Source organism: Gobio gobio (genome assembly GCF_949357685.1).
Source record: "Gobio gobio genome assembly, chromosome: 12".
In the NCBI taxonomy this organism is placed as follows: Eukaryota; Metazoa; Chordata; class Actinopteri; order Cypriniformes; family Gobionidae; genus Gobio; species Gobio gobio.
This window is the reverse complement of record NC_137105.1, coordinates 17,773,742-17,794,969: the sequence shown is the minus strand read 5'-3', so window position 1 is coordinate 17,794,969 and position 21,228 is coordinate 17,773,742. Positions and strand designations below refer to the sequence as shown.

General features: G+C 38.0%; 1 protein-coding gene across 2 annotated transcripts in view; it reads left to right on the top strand.

The window, feature by feature from the left end:
• The window catches only part of rxrgb (retinoid X receptor, gamma b), a gene marked incomplete at its 5' end in the record, with an annotated part of 42,500 nt that overhangs the window by 16,751 nt on the left and 4,521 nt on the right, over window positions 1–21,228 (top strand). For both annotated transcript variants that reach the window (XM_079832001.1, XM_079832002.1), the window contains 5 exons: window positions 4,020–4,252; window positions 10,571–10,715; window positions 10,827–11,006; window positions 13,037–13,197; window positions 13,329–13,458. In XM_079832001.1, the coding sequence (XP_079688127.1) occupies window positions 4,020–4,252; window positions 10,571–10,715; window positions 10,827–11,006; window positions 13,037–13,197; window positions 13,329–13,458 (849 nt within the window). The remainder of the gene's footprint in view (window positions 1–4,019; window positions 4,253–10,570; window positions 10,716–10,826; window positions 11,007–13,036; window positions 13,198–13,328; window positions 13,459–21,228) is intronic.

Here is a 21,228-nt window from a genome sequence, read left to right as displayed (position 1 = left end):
TGCTGGAGACTCCACATATCAGCTGACCAGTAATTAAAAATCAAAAGATTTTAGTTAGCCCTGTCCAAATCCTGTTGTGATCCAGCCCTTGAATCTGTGTCTAATTTCAGACTAAGGGCTAGTCTTGTCATGTTCATTGAAACTATACAGCTTTCTGTTTTGAGTGTACAAAGTATCTATGAGGATACTGATTACAGTTTTGCTTTCATGAAATATGCAACAACAGTGCATGAATGTGATTGCAATTTCATATGGTCTCCTCTAAACTTGATAGTAGTCTACCAAAGGCTGCACGTTGCTATCAGACAGCTGTACAAAGGTCATGGGCACTGCAGAGTGTCATTGTGAAATCCTGATGAATGTCTGGCACATGGACTGTCTCAGAAGAATAAGATCCGAATTCTCAGCTAAAGGTTGATACGTCTAAAAGTATAAATGTGTTTTCAACTTTATAAAATGCAAGTCTGCTCTGCAGAGATGGAGATAAAGTATCCTGCCATCTACAGGATGTCAATTTCGATATCTTCCATTATACTTTATATATTTTAAAGTCAACATAAAATTACACAATCCATTTTATTTCAGTATGTCCTATATTTTGGAGTTAAAGTTAGGAAATATATATATATTGTGATGATGGGAATCCTATACCTTCTAACCCACAACAATGTCAGTATTAATTTGATCATCAGCATTAATTTGCGGTATGTTTTGACATTTTGTTTAATTGTCAAATTTAAAGATGCAATTCCAAAGCCATAAAAATGTTGTGTTTCAGGCATTTCACTTGTGTGGTCTGATTTAAATGTAATGGTCGACATGTGGATCACTGGTTGGCCATGTTTCCGCCCTACCAAAGGCATCTTGATCTTGATCTTGACCATCCGCCACAGATATTTTCCCTTCTGCCTAGAGACACACACACACACACACACACACATGCAACCAGCTTGGAAGAAAGCAGACTGACTGCTGTAATGCTTGATTTTGCCTTGTTAATAATCAAAAATTCTGGATCTATTCAAGTTTGAATAAAAGAAAAAACAAGATTAAATGCACTCATCTCTCTAATATTACAAAAGGAGCTCATTTCAGACACTCAGGGTGTCTCAATTTGCCCTCTATTGTTCCCAAGAGTGCTCCCCAGTGTGTCAACCATTTCTAGGGCTGTCTTATTATCCAGATCTTTCAAGTACACTTAAATGTTTGAATAGAAATTCATGGTAACACTACATATGTTACATGTAGTTACTATAGTACTAACTATAAATTATGCATCTTTACATGCAACTAACCCTAAACCAAACCCTAATCCTAACCCCTAGTAAGCACATGTAGTTACTTAATATTAGTCAGTACTTAAATGTTTAATTACCGTGTAACAAAGACACCTTAAAATAAAGTGTAACCAATTAATATTAATAAAAATAATTAATTTTAAATCAACTCTAGTTTGAATGCATTTGGTGAGCTTGACAGAAAATGCTTCTCATTTAGCAAGTTTAAGAGGTTCATGCTTCAAAACTACATTTCCCATTATTCTCAGCATGACACGAGCATGATAAAATATATAGATTATATATAATGATTAAAGGAAATGTTTTGTCTTGATTTGCAGTGATTGTTGTGCATTATGGTGTTGTGCTGTAGTTGATAGCTTGACAGTCATTAGTAAAATAAAATGTTCACCATTATTTTACAGTGATGCATTAAGCAGTAAATGGAAATAACCTGCCAGAGGTAAACAATTACAATCACCTTTATTTGATTATTTAATTACACAGATTATCTGACCAATTCACTGATAAAGATGTTGTGTTGCACATCTCAATAAGAGGCTGCTTAAAGCTGTATTCATGTTAATTTAATCTTTGATTAATTTGATTTGATCTTCATCTTGATGAATGATGAAACGAGTTAATGGATTGCAACACTATCGGTATTGGCAAAAAGGTGCAACCTTTGCCCTGTGTGTCCTTGTACTACGTTAGATTATATGTGCTTGCTCTGGTACAAACTACAGGTACTCATATGTAGCACTCCATCAGCTGCTGACTGAATGGTTAAAACGGAAGGATTTAATGGACTCTCAGTAAAGTGTCCTTTTGCATTAACTCAAACAGCACATTTTTTTCATTACACATTACACAGCACAGTTTTAAACCTTATTAATGGAGGAAATGTATGTTTTGCAAAGGCACTCAAGCCTCCACAGGTACTTGATGTTCCCGTGGTCATAGTTACTCGGTTCTCTGACGTCTGTACATGCTAAATAAAAAGTATTGGTTGCGTCCTGATATATTTATACATACCTGTCACACCGGTCAAATTCTTTTTTTATATCTACACTTTTTTTGAAGTTGTATTAAGATTTATAGAGTATGTTTTACAAGAAAATCAATTTTTTCTAACTTCAAAATTTCACATTTAATTCAATGGGCCCTATCATACACAGGTGCAATGTGATGCCAGGCGCGACACAAGTGTTTTTTGCTAATTTCAGCCTGACGCAGTTATTATTTTCACATCCAGCACCACGTTGTTTAAATAGCAAATGCACTCGCGCTTACTGTTTGCCCATGGCCATGCTGGTCTGAAAACGAGGTGTGTTCAGGTGCTATTTTGAGGCTTCTGAAAATGACTGTGCCATTGACCAACAAAAACCTGGTCGTAAGTCAATAGCGCAGTATTTTTTGTGTTATTTAAAGGACGCGTTAGTAATATGCGTCTATAGGCGGGTGCACAACACACGTACACTGCTTGTTACACACACAGCAACAGCACACAAACATTTTTAAAGTGTTACTTCACCGATTAGCATTAAGCTTTGTATCAGTAGAAACCTGGTAGTATATTTGAATTATCGTACTTTTCCCCCCTCATGTCCCCCTGAGACGAGAGAATTATCCATTTTATTTCTGGAAAAAATCCTCCGATGACCCAAATATCGTCATTTTGCGTCATCTGAGGATTTTTGGGCCAGAGGCTAGAGACTACAGCCAGTAGAAGGAGCTAGTTCCACATGTTTTCAACCCGCCCATAGGGGTGGGATCTCAGAATGTAAATGCGTACGGCTGCCTGGCTCGGGCATTCATAACGGAGCGATGTGGAGCAAAGTGAGTGTTTCAACTTTTCAATGAATTCCTATGAAAGTTAAGCTTCCATAGGCATGATCTGATAACGCACCAGACTGGACACGTGTCGTTAATGACTGCCGCGCTTACCTCAGCTCTTCACTCCCGTGATGAATGAAATCGGACTCCTGCTGCGTCTGTGACGTGACTTTCATTCGGCTCACTCACACTTTATTGAAAAGACATGTTCAGTTTTTTAATTGTAGTGTCTGTTCTCTAACTGAACAAAATGATTTTATTACTATGAATATCAAATGACATTGGGGCCGATGCCGTGATGGGCAAGAGATGTAACCAGTAGCCGTGGCTTTGGGAGTGGCCTCGTTGGGCAGCGAAGCAAGTGCATTCTGGGAGTTGTTGTCTTTCATCCACATGAGACAAAAATACATTTTCTGTTTCACATTTCTACTACATAAATGACACAGTTTAAATACACATTCATCTTCCCAGCACTGAAGTACCCCTTTAAAAATAAAAAATAAAAGGATTTCTCTCTGGAGAAGCGTTCAGTCTTTCCACTTGCAAATTGCGCCATGTAAATATCCAATCCCCCATGGTGCAAGTGCAACTGGCTTTTAAAGGGAGTGGGAGATGAGACTCTGATTGGTTGATTGCACATTACGCCTAAAACAAACCCATGACTCATTAAGAGACTAGGTACAACCCTTTTGGACATACGCCTGGTGTGCAGATCGGCAAAAGTGGGTTCGGACACATGCGCTCAAATCATTAAAATAGGACCCAATGTGTCACTTGCTGTTTCTTTGTAATATTTTTGTGAAATGTACTAGCAATTTCTGAGGTGAATGTCATTAGCAATCATTTTAGCACTACATTTGAATTCCTCTTGTCTAATATTAATCTCACCTATTCATCTCTTTATAGACACTAGTGCTCTTAATTCGCCCCCCTCTCATCCGCCACCCATGAGCTCCATAGTGGGTCATCCGTCCGTCATCAGTTCTTCCCGCCCACTGCAGTCTCCCATGAGCACCCTGGGCTCGTCGATGAATTGCCTGGCCTCTCCCTACTCAGTCATCGCCCCATCTCTGGGCTCACCGTCCGTTTCCATGCCCTCTACACCCAGTATGGGCTTTAACTCTCTCAACAGCCCTCAGGTAAGAACATTCCCATAACTCTGTGCTCTCTCAGGCTGACACCAACTAAAAGCAATACAAAAGTCAAGCATGCAAACTTAGAAATGAGCTTTTCTTTCTAACTTGGGTACATATGTAACCCCTCCAGTCCTACTCACCCCTCGTCTCTGGCATGGGAGGCAGGCGCGCTAACAAGGAGGCTAAAGACTGCCGTCTTCAGCATCAGTCGCTAGTGTTTACCTGCACAGCTCTCACTAGCTGGCCTCTGTTACACATATACAAAAAGTTAAATGAAACTAAAATAAAAATAAAGTCATGAACCTCTAGATGGCACAGTCTGATTGCTATCAAATCGTTCTCTATAGGGCACAGCTGATTGGTTCCTGCTGTAACAGTAGCCAATGAGCTTGCTGCTCAAGCTTCAAATACTTGGTCAGCATTTCCTGTAGCAGTTGCAGCACACTTTCAGAAACCCTCCACCTTCCTCAGCTCCACTTGTATCTGTCTATTATGCTTACCAAGGCTGCATTTATTTTATTAAAAATACACACAAAAAAACTGTAATATTGTGAAATATTATTAAAATGTAAAATAACTAAACTATTATCTATTTGAATATATTTTATAATTTCTGTGATGCAAAGCTGAATTTTCAACATCATTACTCCAGTCTTCAGTGTTACATGATTCTTCAGAAATCATTCTAATATGATGATCTGCAGTTGTGTAAAAAATTTTTTTTTCAGGATTATTTGAAGAATAGAAAGCTCAAAAGAACATCATTTATTTTAAATAGAATCTTTTGTAACATTATAAATGTCTTTACTGTCACTTTTGACAATTCACAATTTAATGCATCCTTGCTGAATAAATGTATTAATTTCTTTAACCCTCTCGAGTTGACTTTTTTTCTTATCAGTGCCAAAGAGACTCAAAAAACTCGTTGTTTTTTATCATTCAGGCAAGTGTTATACATCATTATAATCTGTTAAGTTTCTATTTTTTTTTTAGTAGTCACAATGAAAACAAATTGTTGTGCTTTTTGCAAAATAAACAAATCAAACATGATGCGCGATCGGCAGCCTCTCTGTCAAAGACGTTCATTCAGAAAGTCTTCAGAAAAAGACCTCTAGCTTAGTGAATACTTGTCTTACAAACATGAGACATATGTCTAAAGAAACGCTTAAATGTCAGGTTTTAAATATGGTAAACCAAATCAAAAACAAATATTCTGTGTTTATGTAATCCGTTTGAAAGCAGAGCGATGTTAGTCGTTCCTGAGCGGCTCATTATAGACTAATGCGATCACGCCCACAAAGCATGCGCTCTATAGAGATTCAAATACTGAGGCGACGCCCACACACACATCAACTCAAACAAACACATCGTGCACGAGGGCGCACTGAAGCTTTCTTTGTTTAAATTAGCTCAAAATTACTGTCAGATGTAAGTAATTACCTTGACAAACTATACATAATTTAAAAGATCTAAGACTCAAGCTTCCATTTTTGACCTCTGTTTTATTCTCAAAGTCATATAGTGACCGTAATTTGTTCATATGTGTCAGGAGCAGTGTTGGGGGTAACGCATTACAAGTAACTTGAGTTACGTAATAATATTACTTTTTCAAGTAACTAGTAAAGTAACGCATTACTTTTCAAATTTACAACAAAATATCTGAGTTACTTTTTCAAAAAAGTAACGCAAGTTACTTTTTCACATTTATTTGTTTATTTGACTGACTCTCCTGTCCCCATGTTGAGAAAAATCGAGAGTAAGTGCAGAGGCGTTGTGTGTAAATGTGTTATTGTAGTTCTAGACTAAATGTGAGCATTTATTCATCTCACTTGCACAATAAAGATTCAGTACTCCTCAAAATTAATAACATCAGTCAAATGCAAAATCAGAGTACTATGCAAACCTCAAATATATAAATGTTAAATAAAAAAATATTTTTATGCATTTAATCTACCTTTATTGACCAATGTCGTGCTGCTGATCTTTGATTCAGTTAAGCCATGAGCAAAAATTTCTAGATTTTTTGTTTTTATTGGTAAAACGTTTTTTTCTCCTGCATCCTATTCTTCCATTATCCAGAATGGCAGCACAGCACGGCAGTATGGTTCATGCGTAAATTTGCATTTTTATCTCAGCCTGAGGCTTATTATTTCAATTTTGGTATGAAGAGGTCTTTACATTTGCACAAAAAAGGATTTTTTTTGCTATTAAAAAACTAAACAAAAAAGCAAGCCCAGCCCAGGTGAGAAAAAGTAACGCAAAAGTAACGCAAAAGTAACGCAGAAGTAACGTAACGCATTACTTTTCTTAAAAAGTAACTAAGTAACTCAATTAGTTACTTTTTAAGGGAGTAACGCAATATTGTAATGCATTACTTTTCAAAGTAACTTTCCCCAACACTGGTCAGGAGTTAGGAATATGAAAACTGTCGGTACCTTCTAAAGATTGTGATACGAACGTCAGCTGCTCTCGTTCATAAAAAACTTCTTTCCCAAAAAAAAAAATTATAATAATTCTTACTGACACAAAACTTTTGAACGGTAGTACAATGTTGTAAAAGCTTTCTATTTCAGATAAATACTTTTCTTTTGAACTTTCTATTCATCAAAGAATGTTTTACACAACTGTTTTCAACATTGGTAATAATCATAAATGTTTCTTGAGCAGCAAATCATCATATTAGAATGATTTCTGAAAGATCATGTGACTTTGAAGACTGGAGTAAGGATGCTGAAAATTCAGCTTTGCATCATAGAAATAAATTACATTTTAAAATATATCCAAATAGAAAACAGTTATTTAATATTATTTATTTTACAATATTTCTGTTTTTCTTTTTTGTATTTTCAATACAATTAATGCATCCTTGGTGAGCATAAGAGATTTCTTCTAAAACATTACAAATCTTACGAATCAAAAACTTTTGGATGGCAGTGTATTGGCAGTAGCAAGTCCCGTACTTGCTCTGCATCAGCTGCAGCAATAACAGCAGCAGCATAGCAGACGGATTCTGCCAAGACCAAAAATATCATTATTGTCATATCCAGTACCATGCCAAACACTCAGGGTTGTCATGACAGAATTATATTTATTTGAATGTTGATTCATGTATATTATCCCCTTTTAAATAAATAAAAATAAATAAATGCTAGCCCACAATAAATGTACTCACAAACACACAAAAACATTTAGGAAAAGCAATTTTAAATCATTATGTAATCGGACAGCCAAAAAAATTATTTTCATGAAAAATTTTTAATGAACTGCTTTTTATTCCCAAAATGACATCATGTGGCTTAAATTTAGCATGTTACTGCATTGTATACTTCACAATATTTAGTATGTAGTAGGCTTGTATTTTCGGAACATTGAAGCTATGCACTGAGGTGATGTGTGTTGTACCATGACTGTCACTTATACTTATGCCCTGTTATTACAGAGAGGTCAACTTTATGTTTGTGATTGTGTGTCTCATTTCTCCCTGGAGGCCTGAGAAAGCCATTGACTCAGACAAATGTTTCAGGCTTTTAGTCCAATGAAAGGACATAAATAACAGTGAACTTATATGGGTATATACTATACAGGGCAAGACAGACATACAGGTTCTAAATAGGCTTGAAATTATATTGCAATTAAAAGAAAATGTGTTGAAATGCTTGTAAAGCTGCTAGCACGTGCTGTTAATTGTGCCTGGTGCTTCTTCTTCTGAAACTATGTTACAAGGGATACTTGGCCACTTTTTGATCAAGGGTGGAGTTTTATCTCATCAAAATAAAGGCAAAAAGCCCAGAATTAAAAAACTAAATATATTAGTGCTGGGAATCCATTAAAAAAAGTAACTAATTTATCGCATTTCTTTCTGTAATTAATCTCGATTAATCACAAGTTTTTAATATTTTAAGTTTTTCATATTTTGAGATTGTAATAATTTCAGTTACTCTCCAAATTAATGTAGAAACAATTTAAAGACAGCATATTTTAAATATGTGTTGTAATTGCATCTTTTTATGAATGAAGGCCAGTATCACTGATACTGATGTCTCTATGAAACATTAATGGCGTTACATTTCAGTATAACTGAAAGCTCCCAATTTTTTAGGCTTTAAAAAAACTACTTTTAATTTAAGTGAACTTAAAACAATCTTTACATAAACCCATTATAATAAATGTTATTTTTACCTGTGGCCTTCCCTGTTAGACATAAACAGAAATGTAATAGTTATCAAACACCTTTCTTAACTGCATAAATAATAAATGAAATATAGATTAATCATCATTAAAGCTACAATTTTCTCTGTTCCCGTTGTTCTTTGATGAACATTAATGACAGGCATCATCAGTGCTGCTGTCACTTTAAGAACAGCCGCTGACGAACATGACGCGGATCTGACGCGCTGTCCCGCGCATCTCATTTCCTCACAACTCTTTAAGTTCATTTAAGACGTTATTTAACTAATTTAAGACTCCTAATATGAGAATACTCAAAATTCTCTGTGTTGTTGTTATTGTTTGTTCAAGAGCAAAAGAGAACTTGATGTGAGCAGGAGACTGATGCGAGTGAGTCTGTCTGTGTGTCGAGTGTGTGTGTGTGTGTGTGTGTGTGTGTGTGTGTGTGTGTGTGTGTGTGTGTGTGTGTGTGTGTGTGTGTGTGTGTGTGTGTGTGTTGGTGTGTGTCAGAGTGTCCCTCTTTTAGCTGACATGAGACGCAGCCACACAGACAGGACATTGACACACAGCGTGTTCTCTTGTGTCTTGTCGCGCTTGGAAGCATTTACATGAATAGGAGCGTAATCATGTAACGCTAGGCAAAAATGGATATAAAAACGGACTCTGCGTTATTTGTGTTAAATATTTTAATGCGTTAAGCTGAAAAATTAATCACCCGCGTTAACGCGTAAATTTGCCCAGCCCTAATATATATATATATATATATATATATATATATATATATATATATATATATTAGACGTTTTAAGAACCAAAGACTGAAATTATATTGTGTGAAAATGATCAATGAAGGTTTTTACCCATATAACAACAACAGAAAGTAAAGAAAAACCAAGGTAAGTATCACAGACATGGTTGTGTTATTTCCAATCAAGCGTTTTTTTTGTCAAGTTATAAAAAAATATGAGAAAATGTAATTGTGCTTGGGGATTATAAAATGTTAGCTTTGAAATTAGCCTTAATGCAACAAAGAAGTTAAATGTTTAAAATGTAATTTCTATCACTGTAATTTTAGTCAAATAATTTGATCAAACCAGTTATTTTAAGTATTATTATTTATGTACTTGTTGTATTCCTCATTCCTAAGTGGATTTGGATAAACATGTCTGTAAAATAAATATATGTAAATAAATACTATAGTATTTTAATGTTAATAATTTCAATGTTTGCATTTTTATTTAGTTATATATTTAGTCGTTTCATTGGTTTTTGTCATTTTTATTAGTTTTTTTTTTTTACTTGTTTATTTCAGTTATTTGCAATGGCAACATTTCAAATTTTCTAGTAAAGTTTAAGTTTTTCAATATTTATATTTTTCAGTTTTGTGTCAGTTACCAGTTTCAAATCATTTTCGTTTTAGTTAACAGTAACAGCACTGTATTGTGAACAATGACTGATATTACATTGTAGTGAAAAGTCAAGTGTGTGTGTCATATGCCATGTAAATAGACAATGTTGGACACGTTTGAGGACTAGTGAAAGTGTTTTAAAAGAGATAATTTTTTTTACACAAAAGAAACAGACATATACATACACATAAATCAACAAAAATATATTCCAGTCAAATGAGAACGAGGCTCAAATGAAGCTCTTCATGATTTGACATGCTTTGTGCCAGAGGCATGGCCATATCCTGCCACCTGCAGGCTGAATGCAGTAGTGCAGAAAATAACGTGATGGAAAAGTAGTCAATTCTCCTGAGAGGGAGTCAGGGAGAGAGACAAATATCCTTCCTCCCCTTTGAAATGTTATGTCAGCGCTCTCAGAACTACTTGTGTAATGGCCTTGTAAGGTGAAGTCTGTTTTTGTGAGTGTGTGAGTGTGTGAGTGTGTGAGTGTGTGAGTGTGTGAGTGTGTGAGTGTGTGTGTGTGTGTGTGTGTGTGTGTGTGTGTGTGTGTGTGTGTGTGTGTGTGTGTGTGTGTGTGTGTGTGTGTGTGTGTGTGTGTGTGTGTGTGTGTGTGTGTGTGTGTGTGTGTGTGTGTGTGTGTGTGCTGCAAGGACACAAACAATGTATTGTGAAAAAAACTGTACTCCTGATTGCACTGTATGATAAGCTGTTTCTGTCTCTCCTCACCTCTCTTCCTGCCTCAAAGATGAACTCTTTGAATGTGAATAGCTCAGAAGACATCAAGCCTCCACCAGGATTGGCTCCACTGGGCAACATGAGCAGCTATCAGTGCAGTAGCCCTGGATCCCTCTCCAAACACATCTGTGCCATTTGTGGGGACCGATCTTCAGGTACAACTCACAGAGATGTTTAGATGTTGCATTTGGTTTTGGTTTGGAAGTTAATGCAAAATACATCTCCATCTCTTCTGGGTTTCATGACAAATGTGGTTGTGATTGCAGGGAAGCACTATGGTGTTTACAGTTGTGAAGGTTGTAAAGGCTTCTTTAAGAGGACCATCCGAAAAGACCTGACCTACACGTGTCGAGACAGCAAAGAGTGCCTGATCGACAAACGTCAGCGCAACCGTTGTCAATACTGCCGCTACCAGAAGTGCCTAGCCATGGGCATGAAGCGGGAAGGTGTGTATTTGCTTATGTGTGTTTTGTATCCATAATTGTATGATGTTTGAGCACTTAAAGACACTGAGGATAGGCCTTTTGGAAACTGAATTGCTGTTTTGTTTTGTTTTATGCTGCCTTTGGGCCAGGTCACTCTTGCAAGAGATTTTGGTAGCACTTTATTTTATAGTCCTGTTCCGTATATACATACTATGTACTTATTATATTAATTACAATAACTAAATACTAACCCTGAACCTACCCCTAAACTTAACCCTAACCAGTCTAGTTACATTATATTACCCTGTCCTATAGGCAAGTACACACACTGTAAAATAAAGTGTAACTGAAATTTTAATCTCAACAAATGTATATATTATATTATATTATGTTATATTATATTGTATATATTATATTATATTTAGTGCTGGGCAAGCAAATAATTTATACATTCATGTGTGTTTATTTATATATATACATAATAATAATAATACACAGTACATGCACATATTTTATGTAAACACAAACTTTTATTTTGGATGCGATTGATCATGATTAATCGATTACCCAGCATTAATTATATTATATTCTTGGTAGTATTTGTATCATAACCTTATACAACCTATTTTATAATAGAATATATTATATTTATACTATAAATGTGTTTTATAATAATATCTAAATTTACTTTAAAATAAAATAAATCAAATAAAAATATATAATAAATATAAACCAAATTTAAAATAAAGTAAAATATATTTTAATAGCACAATATGTAAGATTTTTAGATTTAAATATCCAAAAACCACTAGAACAATGTTATATATTTTGTTGACCTGTGTACTTACATTATCCTAAACGTTTCCAACAATGTTTGAATCCAGAGAAATCATGGAAACCCCAAAGACGCTTTAATATAGTTTGTACTTTCGCCTGGCTCCGCAGCGCGAGCCTCCGCTGACTGCGTGCGCTCCTCCCCAAACGGACGAGACGTTTATACTTGACGCGCTCGCTGTTGTACTATTCTTTGAAACGACAGAGGGCAACTCTGAATAATTGTTCTATAAACCATCAGGAAACAGCGGTGAGAAGAATTAGAAGAATGTACACAGGTGACAATATTTATTTCTTCACCAAAAACTCAGTAAACCTTCATATTATTACTTGTGACATGAGAACAAAATGTATGTACACATGTATACAACTAAATTAACGGATCTTTATTTTCAATAAAAGGGCTTATTTATGCTTTTGTAGGCTCATTTTGTAAATATAAGCAACTAATTTGTACGTGCAAACTGGGTGCCAGTATGATGAGACATAAAACTAGATTCGCCAAGAACTCGTGCATCCTTGGATGCGGAGCCGCGCGAAAAGTAAAAAAAAATGCACTGCACACCGCCACGCGAAATGGGGTCTCGCGTACTACCGCCCACTCCTCGATGACGTCATTTTTGTCTCACGCTCGTGCGGACGCGTCGAGTATAAACAAGGCTTTCTACAGCGCAACACGGTTAGTCTTATTGTTTGAATCGCTTGTTTTCTCGATTCACCTTGATTTACGTTTTTACCATGCCTCAGAGTCAACTCTATTTAAGAGCGCTAAAAGAGTGGAAGCGACTGCAGCATAAGCACAATAAAAGCTCAGAGGTGCTTTCGTGCAGGTCTCACTCATTAGTATTCGCTCCCAAGGGCTCTCGGCGCGTCCTGCTTCATACCACCGTGACATTAATAAAACTTAAAATACATTTGCTCATTCATGAACATGATTTCTGCCCGAGTCGGTTGGATTCCTTTCCATCGGCTGTGGAGGTGAAGAGTCGAGACTACAATTCCCATTATTCCACGCTCATTCACAGCAGCATCAAGCTACGCCTTTATTTTGAATAAGCGATCTCTTGCGGCAAAACTTACATACTGTGCCTTTAATATACACAGTTATATAAAGGTTATAGGTGCACTATAAACTGTATAGTCCTAAAGAATTTTCAAATGTACGATCATTTTTTATGTACTCATTTACTCTGTTTGACCTGTGTGATTCCCCCCAGCGGTTCAGGAAGAGAGGCAGCGTGGGAAGGAGAAAAGTGATAATGAGGTGGAATCAACGAGCAGTTTTAATGAAGAGATGCCTGTGGATAAGATTCTGGATGCGGAGCTTGCTGTCGAACCCAAGACTGAGACATACACAGAGAGCAGCCCTGGCAACTCTGTAAGACACAGACATTCGGTCAAATACATTTTACACAGTATATATCTGCTGACTTTAGCCTCATGAAAAAAATCCTTTACAAAAAACAAACAAATGTACTCGTTCTCTTTACATCTTCTGGTCTCCCTCAGACAAATGACCCAGTCACTAATATCTGCCATGCAGCTGACAAGCAACTGTTCACTCTGGTGGAGTGGGCCAAGAGAATACCTCATTTCTCCGATCTGCCTCTGGACGATCAGGTCATTCTGCTTCGGGCAGGTATGTGACACAAATATATGAACGTACATGACGAAGATACCGAAGTTACTGTTCACAAACAAACGCTCATATGAAACACACTTAAAACCACCACCAGTGTATTTTAGTATTATTTATAAACTATTATAGTATTTATTAATATTTTGAATTAGCTTTTATTTTTATATTTTCCATTTTTGTTTTAGTGTTTTTATCCTTTTTTTAATTAAATTTGTTTTATATTTCTATATACAGTGGCAAGAAAAGGAACCACTTGCAGAATCTGTGAAAATGTGAATAATTTTAACTAAATAAGAGATAGTACAAAATGCATGTTATTTTTTATTTAGTACTGTCCTGAATAAGATATTTTACATAAAATGTTTACATATAGTCCACAGGACAAAAAAATTGCTGAATTTATTCAAATAACCCTGTTCAAAAGTTTATGAACCATTAATTCTCAATACTGTGTGTTAATACTAGGATGATCCACGGCTGTTTTTTGTTTTGTGATGGTTGTTCATGAGTCCCTTGTTTGTCTTGAGCAGTTAAACTGCCCAATGTTCTTCAGAAAAATCCTCCAGGTCCTGCACATTCTTCAGTTTTCCAGCATCTTTTGCATATTTTAACCCTCTCCAGCAGTGACTGTATGATTTTGAGATCCATCTTTTCACACTGAGGACAATTGAGGGACTCAAACACAACCACTAAAAAAGGTTGAAACATTCAACTGATGCTCCAGAAGGAAACACGATGCATTAAGAGCTGGGGGAGAAAACTTTTGAGCAGAATGAAGATGTCCAAATGTTTGTTATTTTGTTCAACCCTTGTACGGTCTTCGTTTGGGAATTACACTCAGGGTCTTTGGGGTCTCCACAGACCCCAGGCAACAAAATTTTATTTTGTAACAAAACAATTGTTTTGTTTTTTTAGAACAAATGTAATTTTACTCTGTGTATTAGTGTTTTTACTCAACATCTGTGCAGTTTTTGGAGTATTTATAATAATTTTTACATTTTTATAAATAAATAAATATATTTCACACAAAATATTTTTTTAATGTAAAATTCACTTTAAAAAAGAACCAAATTTCTAAATTTCATTCGTGGGGATAACATAGATAATTTGACATGGTTTAGTGTAAGATTTTTGCCTATCTTTTGGAAAATACAGTTTTAAAATAAAATAAAAAATTTCCCAGTAAATGGCTGCAGAGCTCCACTATTTTCTATGTGCTATTTGACTGACTGAAAGACATCTTTTCACAAGTATTTTTCAGTTGGATTTATATCTAAATGTTATGAAATCACAATTATAACAATTAAAATTAATGAATTTTGTCAAAGTTTAGCCATTTTTTGTACTGAAAAAATCTTTTTTTCAATGATGTTACATTATGATTAGAATCAAACCTGAACAAGATAAAAGTCTTTATAGTTTATCATTTATTTCAAACATCTGATTTTCTTATAAGTCTACAAATTTAATCTACACTTCAGTTACTAACTGTAACAGAACAAAAATGAACAGAAATGAACAGTTATATTACATATTGAGTAAAAAATACACAACATGAACATCAAAATGCAATGAACTGAACGGCAATAACAAATGTATTCCTGTGTGTGTGTGTGTGTGTGCGTGCGTGCGTGCGTGCGTGTGTGTGCATGTACGTGTGTGTGTGTGTGTGTGTGTGTGTGTGTGTGAGCATGATCATTTTGCATTATGGATGTTTTATCATTTTGCATTGTGGATGTTTCTTGTTTTTGAGGATGAATTTTGTCCATTTTCTAAGTGGGGTCTCCAGAGACCCCGAAGACCTTGAGTGTGACTTCTTTTTGTCACACGAACATAAAAACAAATATCAATCCAATTAATTTTTTTATTTGTAGATCTAGAGCAGTGTTTCCCAACCTTTTTTCAGTCATGGCACCCTTTAAAAATGTTCTCCATTTTGTGGCACCCCCTCGCATACGTAACGCTAGGGGTGTAACAGTACAGATGGCTCACGGTTCAGTTTGTATCACGGTTTTAGGTTCACCGTTTCGGTACGGTTCATTTGCTATGTTCAGGGAAAAAAGGACTACTGTCAAATAAAAATAAAGAAAATAATAAGAACAAATAATTTAAATACAAGCAGCAGCACAAATAAATACTATTCAGCAAAGATAGGCCTACTAATAAAATAAACTATGCTTTTCAGGTACGTCTAACATTAGTTTTCAGGTACAGAAATTGATCAAATGTAAAATAACATTGCATATTTGACTGTATAAATTAAAGATTAATCCTATTAAACTTACAAAAGCTATTCAATCAAGAGCAGTGAGTGATGTTGTTGTCTTTTGTTGTTTGACATTAAACAGACAGCAGTAAAGGCTACTGCCCCTTTAAGACCTAATGCACGGATATGCGTCATCTTTCTCGACTGTATAAAGTTTACTTAAGGCATATACAGACTATGTCTGCTAGAATACTCATCAAGATGGACATGTTGACATACTTTTTGTGTGAGTTTGTCCGTTCAAGAGCAAGATTTGAAAGAGAACTCAATATGTGCGCGCTGTGAGACGTGTGCGCGCTTTCGGATGAGTGCACAGAGTGCGTGCGACTTCTCATTCGCGTCTTCTGGCACTACACCCGGGTGATGACGGCGAAAATGACTGGTCATATTCGAACATACGGCAGCACTCGCATACATTGAACAAAGTTTACAAAGAGAGAATTAATTGAAAAATTTGAAGGAAAAATAAATATATATATCTCGTCAGACGGCACCCCGGTTGGGAAACACTGATCTAGAGATTGTTCAAGATTCAAGATTCAAGAGTTTTATTTGTCACATACACAGTTATATACACAATATACAACTGGCAGTGAAATGTAAACAGGTCCGCTCCATGGACAGTGCAAATAACAGTTACAAGAAATTAAATAGAAATAGAATAAAATTAGAATAAAAAGTATTAACATAAGTAGAATTATAAATAAATCAAGTAAAAGATAAAAATAGGAAATAAGATAAAAATAAAAATATAAAAAATATGTGGATATGATAAGTGAGATAAACTGTAGACTTAAAAATAAGTGGTTAACATAAAATATATAATATGTATATATAAAGAAGTATAATGTGCAAGGTTTATTACAGGTTGTTACGCAGTAACAATAGGGACGTAAAGTGCAGTGCAATTGCAGTATGTGGATGTTAATGTTAAAAAACTGTATGTTTATGTGTGTGCGGGGGTGAAGTGAGTCACGTGACTGAGTTCAGGAGTCTGATGGCCTGGGGGAAGAAACTCCTCCTGAGTCTTTCAGTCTTTGCCATCAGGCTACGGAAGCGCTTACCAGATGGCAGCAGGGTGAAGTGAGAGTTTGCAGGGTGATTAATGTCTCTGATGATTTTAGTAGCTCTACCTCTGCAGCGTTTGGTGTAGATGTCCTGCAGAGACGGGAGAGCTGAGCCTGAGATGCGCTCGGATAAGCGCACCACTCTTTGCAGGGCTTTGCAGTCGTGACTGGTGCTGTTCCCGTACCACGCTGTGATGCACTGAGTCAGGACACTTTCTATCGCCCCTCGATAGAAAGTTTTCAGGATGGCTGGTGAAACCCTGAATTTCCTCAGCTGGCGCAGGTGGTACAGTCTTTGCCTGGCTTTTTTCACCTGTGTCTGGATGTGTGTAGTCCAGGTCAGATCCTCGGAGATGTTCACACCCAGGTATTTGAAGCTGCTCACTCTCTCTACCGGTGTCCCGCTGATCATGAGAGGGGAGTATGACCGATGCTGTCTCTTCCTGAAGTCCACAATCAGTTCTTTGGTCTTGTTAACATTCAGAGAGAGACAGTTGTCCTGGCACCATGATGTCAGTTGCTCCACTTCGTCCAAGTATGCCGTCTCATTGTTGTTGGAGATGAGACCCAGGACAACAGTATCATCAGCAAACTTGATGATCGAGGTGGAGCTGTGTGTGGACAAACAGTCATGGGTGTAGAGAGAGTAGAGCAGGGGACTCAGCACACAGCCCTGTGGAGCTCCAACACTCAGGGTGATGGAGGTGGAGGTGAACTGGCCTACTCTCACCGCCTGGGGTCTGCCAGTGAGGAAATCTTCAATCCAGAGGCAGAGAGAAGAATTCAGGCCTAGATCCAGGAGTTTGTGTGTTAGCTTAATGGGAACTATGGTGTTAAAGGCTGAGCTATAGTCAATAAATAGCAGCCTGACATAGTTCCCACTTTTGCTGTCGATGTGAGTGAGGCAGGAGTGAAGGACGTGAGAAATGGCATCTTCAGTCGATCTATTGGGACGATAGGCAAACTGAAGAGGGTCCAAAGTGTCAGGAATGGAGGAGCAAATGTTGTTTTTAATGAGTCTCTCAAAGACCTTCATGACTAAAGATGTGAGAGCCACTGGACGATAGTCATTTAGGCAAGAGGGTTTACTGATCTTAGGTACAGGGATGATGGAGGATCGTTTGAAGGAGGTGGGGACAACAGATGTAGCAAGGGACTCGTTGAATATGGATGTAAAGAGCCCTGCGAGCTGATCAGCACAGGACCGCAGAACACGACCTGAAATACCATCCGGCCCAGCAGCTTTCCTGACATCCTGACATCGTGTCTTACATCCGGTCGGAGAGCACGCTGGCACGGTTTGGTTGCCGCTTCTCCCTCCGTGACTTCCTATACACTGTTGGATTTAATATTTAATCACTGTTTGGATGTACTCTTATTACTTGACGTCTATTTACACTAGTCAAAAAAGTAGTGTAAAATAGCTACAGTTGCTGGCGTCTTGTTCGGATGTTGCTGACTGCCTGTTGTCTCCGGCGGAGGCGTCTTCATTCCACTCTGCCGTGGTGTGTGTGCTTTCCTTGGAGGGCCTGCTTGTCGCCGGGCTGGCTGCGGGGTGGATCTGCCATCTTCCACGTGCGCTGTGTGTCTCCCTCTGCGCGCTTTGTGTGACCGGTTTGACGCGCGGACTCGCTCGCGTCTCGGCGCCGGGCCTTTTGGCTGCTGCTGGGACGTTTTTGTTCTGTGGCCGTTGTCTGTGGAGACTGTCCCGGGTGACGTCTGTGTCCGCTGTGGTGTTCTGCCCTGGAGGACCTGTCTGCTACCGGGGCAACTACGAGGCGGATCGCTGTGTGTGTGTTTGGATCTACTCTGGTGCTCTTTTACGCGCGCGTGCGCACGCACACGCACACACACACACACACACACACACACACACACACACACACACACACACACACTCTCCGGCGAAGACCCGTGGATACTTCCTGCCATCCTAACTATTGAACTTCGGGATTCAACCTACCAAGGGGGATTCTAAAGTACTGCTTTAAATATGAGGATTAATATGTGTCTTTGGTGGATTCTTTTATGCTCTGCTGTCAGTGCCACTTCAGCACTAAAATACTCGGCAGCGGAGCTATTGCGTCTCAACACAATGAATTTCGGGACTCCACTGGCTCTGTTTGCCCACCGTGATGTTCTTTCCAGACCGAGATACATCCACCGCGGATCGGGACGATCTTATATATCCAGTAAGTCAACCTCTGCTATTAGTTCTATTTGGTCTAAAGTTCGTCCCGTTTCCTCCACTGGCCGTGGAGTTAATACAAATCACTTGTTTCCCGTTTCCAAGGCAACGCCAAGCGCTAGTCTTACTGACTGTTTTAAATGTGGACTTTTTAATGTTCGATCTCTAACTAATAAAGGTCTGCTGATAAGTGAGTTTATTAGTGATGGTAAACTTGACATAATGTGCCTCACTGAAACTTGGCAACAGCCTAATGATTATTTCCATCTTAATCAGACAACCCCTAATGGGTATTCATGCATCAGCCAACCTCGCTCTAGTGGGCGTGGGGGTGGGGTTGCTGTTGTCTATCGTGACACTATCAAAGCTAAAACAATCAGTATACCTCATTTTTCTTCATTTGAATGCTTGGCTGTTAAACTCTCTGGCTTCCAACCATTGGTAATTGTAACACTCTATAGGCCACCTAAACCTTCTGATCTGTTTTTAACTGACTTTTCTACATTAATGACGTCACTTGCTGTCTATTCTCCCAATTTATTACTTGTTGGTGATTTTAATATTCATGTTGATGCCACTACTACTTGCTCCATTGCTGCTGATTTTATGTCATTACTTGATGGTCTTGATGTCACTCAAAATGTACATTTTCCTACTCACAGCAAAGGTCATACTCTAGATTTAGTATGTTCACATGGTATTGTGCCCTACAATGTAACACATGCTGAGTTACCCATCTCTGACCACAAAGCTGTTTTATTTGAAGTCTCTGTCCAAGTTTCCAGGTATAAACACCAACGCACTATAACCTACAGAAACATAAAACAAATTAATCCATCTGACCTTATGAGCCTCATAAATACATGCTCGACTACTGACTCCCTCTGTCCCCTCAGCCTCATCGCTCATTACAATGACTGCCTATCTTCTTCTTTAGATGCTCTTGCTCCCATTCAAACTCGTTCTGTTTCCTTTAACCACTCGGCACCGTGGTACACACCTGAGCTCCGCCAGTTAAAAAGACGTGGGAGACGTCTTGAGCGCCTTTATAGACGGACAGGGCTTGTATCTCATGTGCAGGCCTACAAAGATCATCTATTGCAATATAGTAACTCCATTTCTGCTGCTAGAACGTCTTACTATTCAAACATTATAAACTCTGGAAATAACAATTCGAAGCTCCTGTTTTCAACCGTAAACCGCATCCTTAAGCCACCTGACAACATTTCCACTGATTCCTCAACGGAACTCTGCAACAAGTTTCTAAACTTCTTTCATGCAAAAATTCAAGAAATACATCACCATCTACTTAATATTCCTAGCACTCCAGCTCAAAACCGGTTCTTCATAACTGCCCTGCAGGGCCCTGCCTTTACCAACACCCTCTCAAACTTCACCTTGGCCTCAGAGAACCAGATCAAAGAACTTGTCAGCAAATCAAAGACATCTACTTCCCAACTAGACCCTTTGCCTACCAGTCTTCTTAAAGCATGCCTGCCTTCCATTGTTCCATTACTCACGGCTTTAGTAAACTCCTCCCTCTCCACAGGCATTGTTCCGCCCACTCTTAAGACTGCTGCTGTCACGCCTGTCCTCAAAAAGCCAAATGCTGATCCTGATAACTTGAACAACTACCGTCCCATCTCGAACCTTCCTTTTGTATCTAAGATACTGGAGCGGGTCGTGGCTCATCAACTACATCACCATCTCAATTACAATGACATGTATGAACATTTCCAGTCTGGCTTCCGTGCTAACCATAGCACGGAAACTGCATTGTTAAAAATAACCAATGACCTACTCTGTGCTGCTGACTCTGGTCTATTGTCCATCTTGATTTTACTTGACTTGAGCGCTGCTTTTGATACCATTTCACATCCCCTCCTCGTTGAACGTCTGGCCAGCATTGGTATAACAGGGGATGCACTCTCCTGGTTCTGTTCATACCTCACGGATCGTCAGCAGTTTGTACAACTCAAACACTATAAATCGGCCTGTGCCTCTGTGCCTCAGGGTGTCCCCCAGGGGTCAGTATTGGGTCCACTCCTCTTCATTATATATCTGTTTCCCTTGGGCAAGATCATGAGACATCACAAAATAAATTTCCACTGCTATGCTGATGACACCCAGCTTTATATTTCAACTAAACCTTCATCTCCCCTTCCACCCATCTCACTCAGAAACTGTCTTCAAGACATTAAAATCTGGATGAACGCAAACTTTTTGAAACTTAATGCCAATAAAACTGA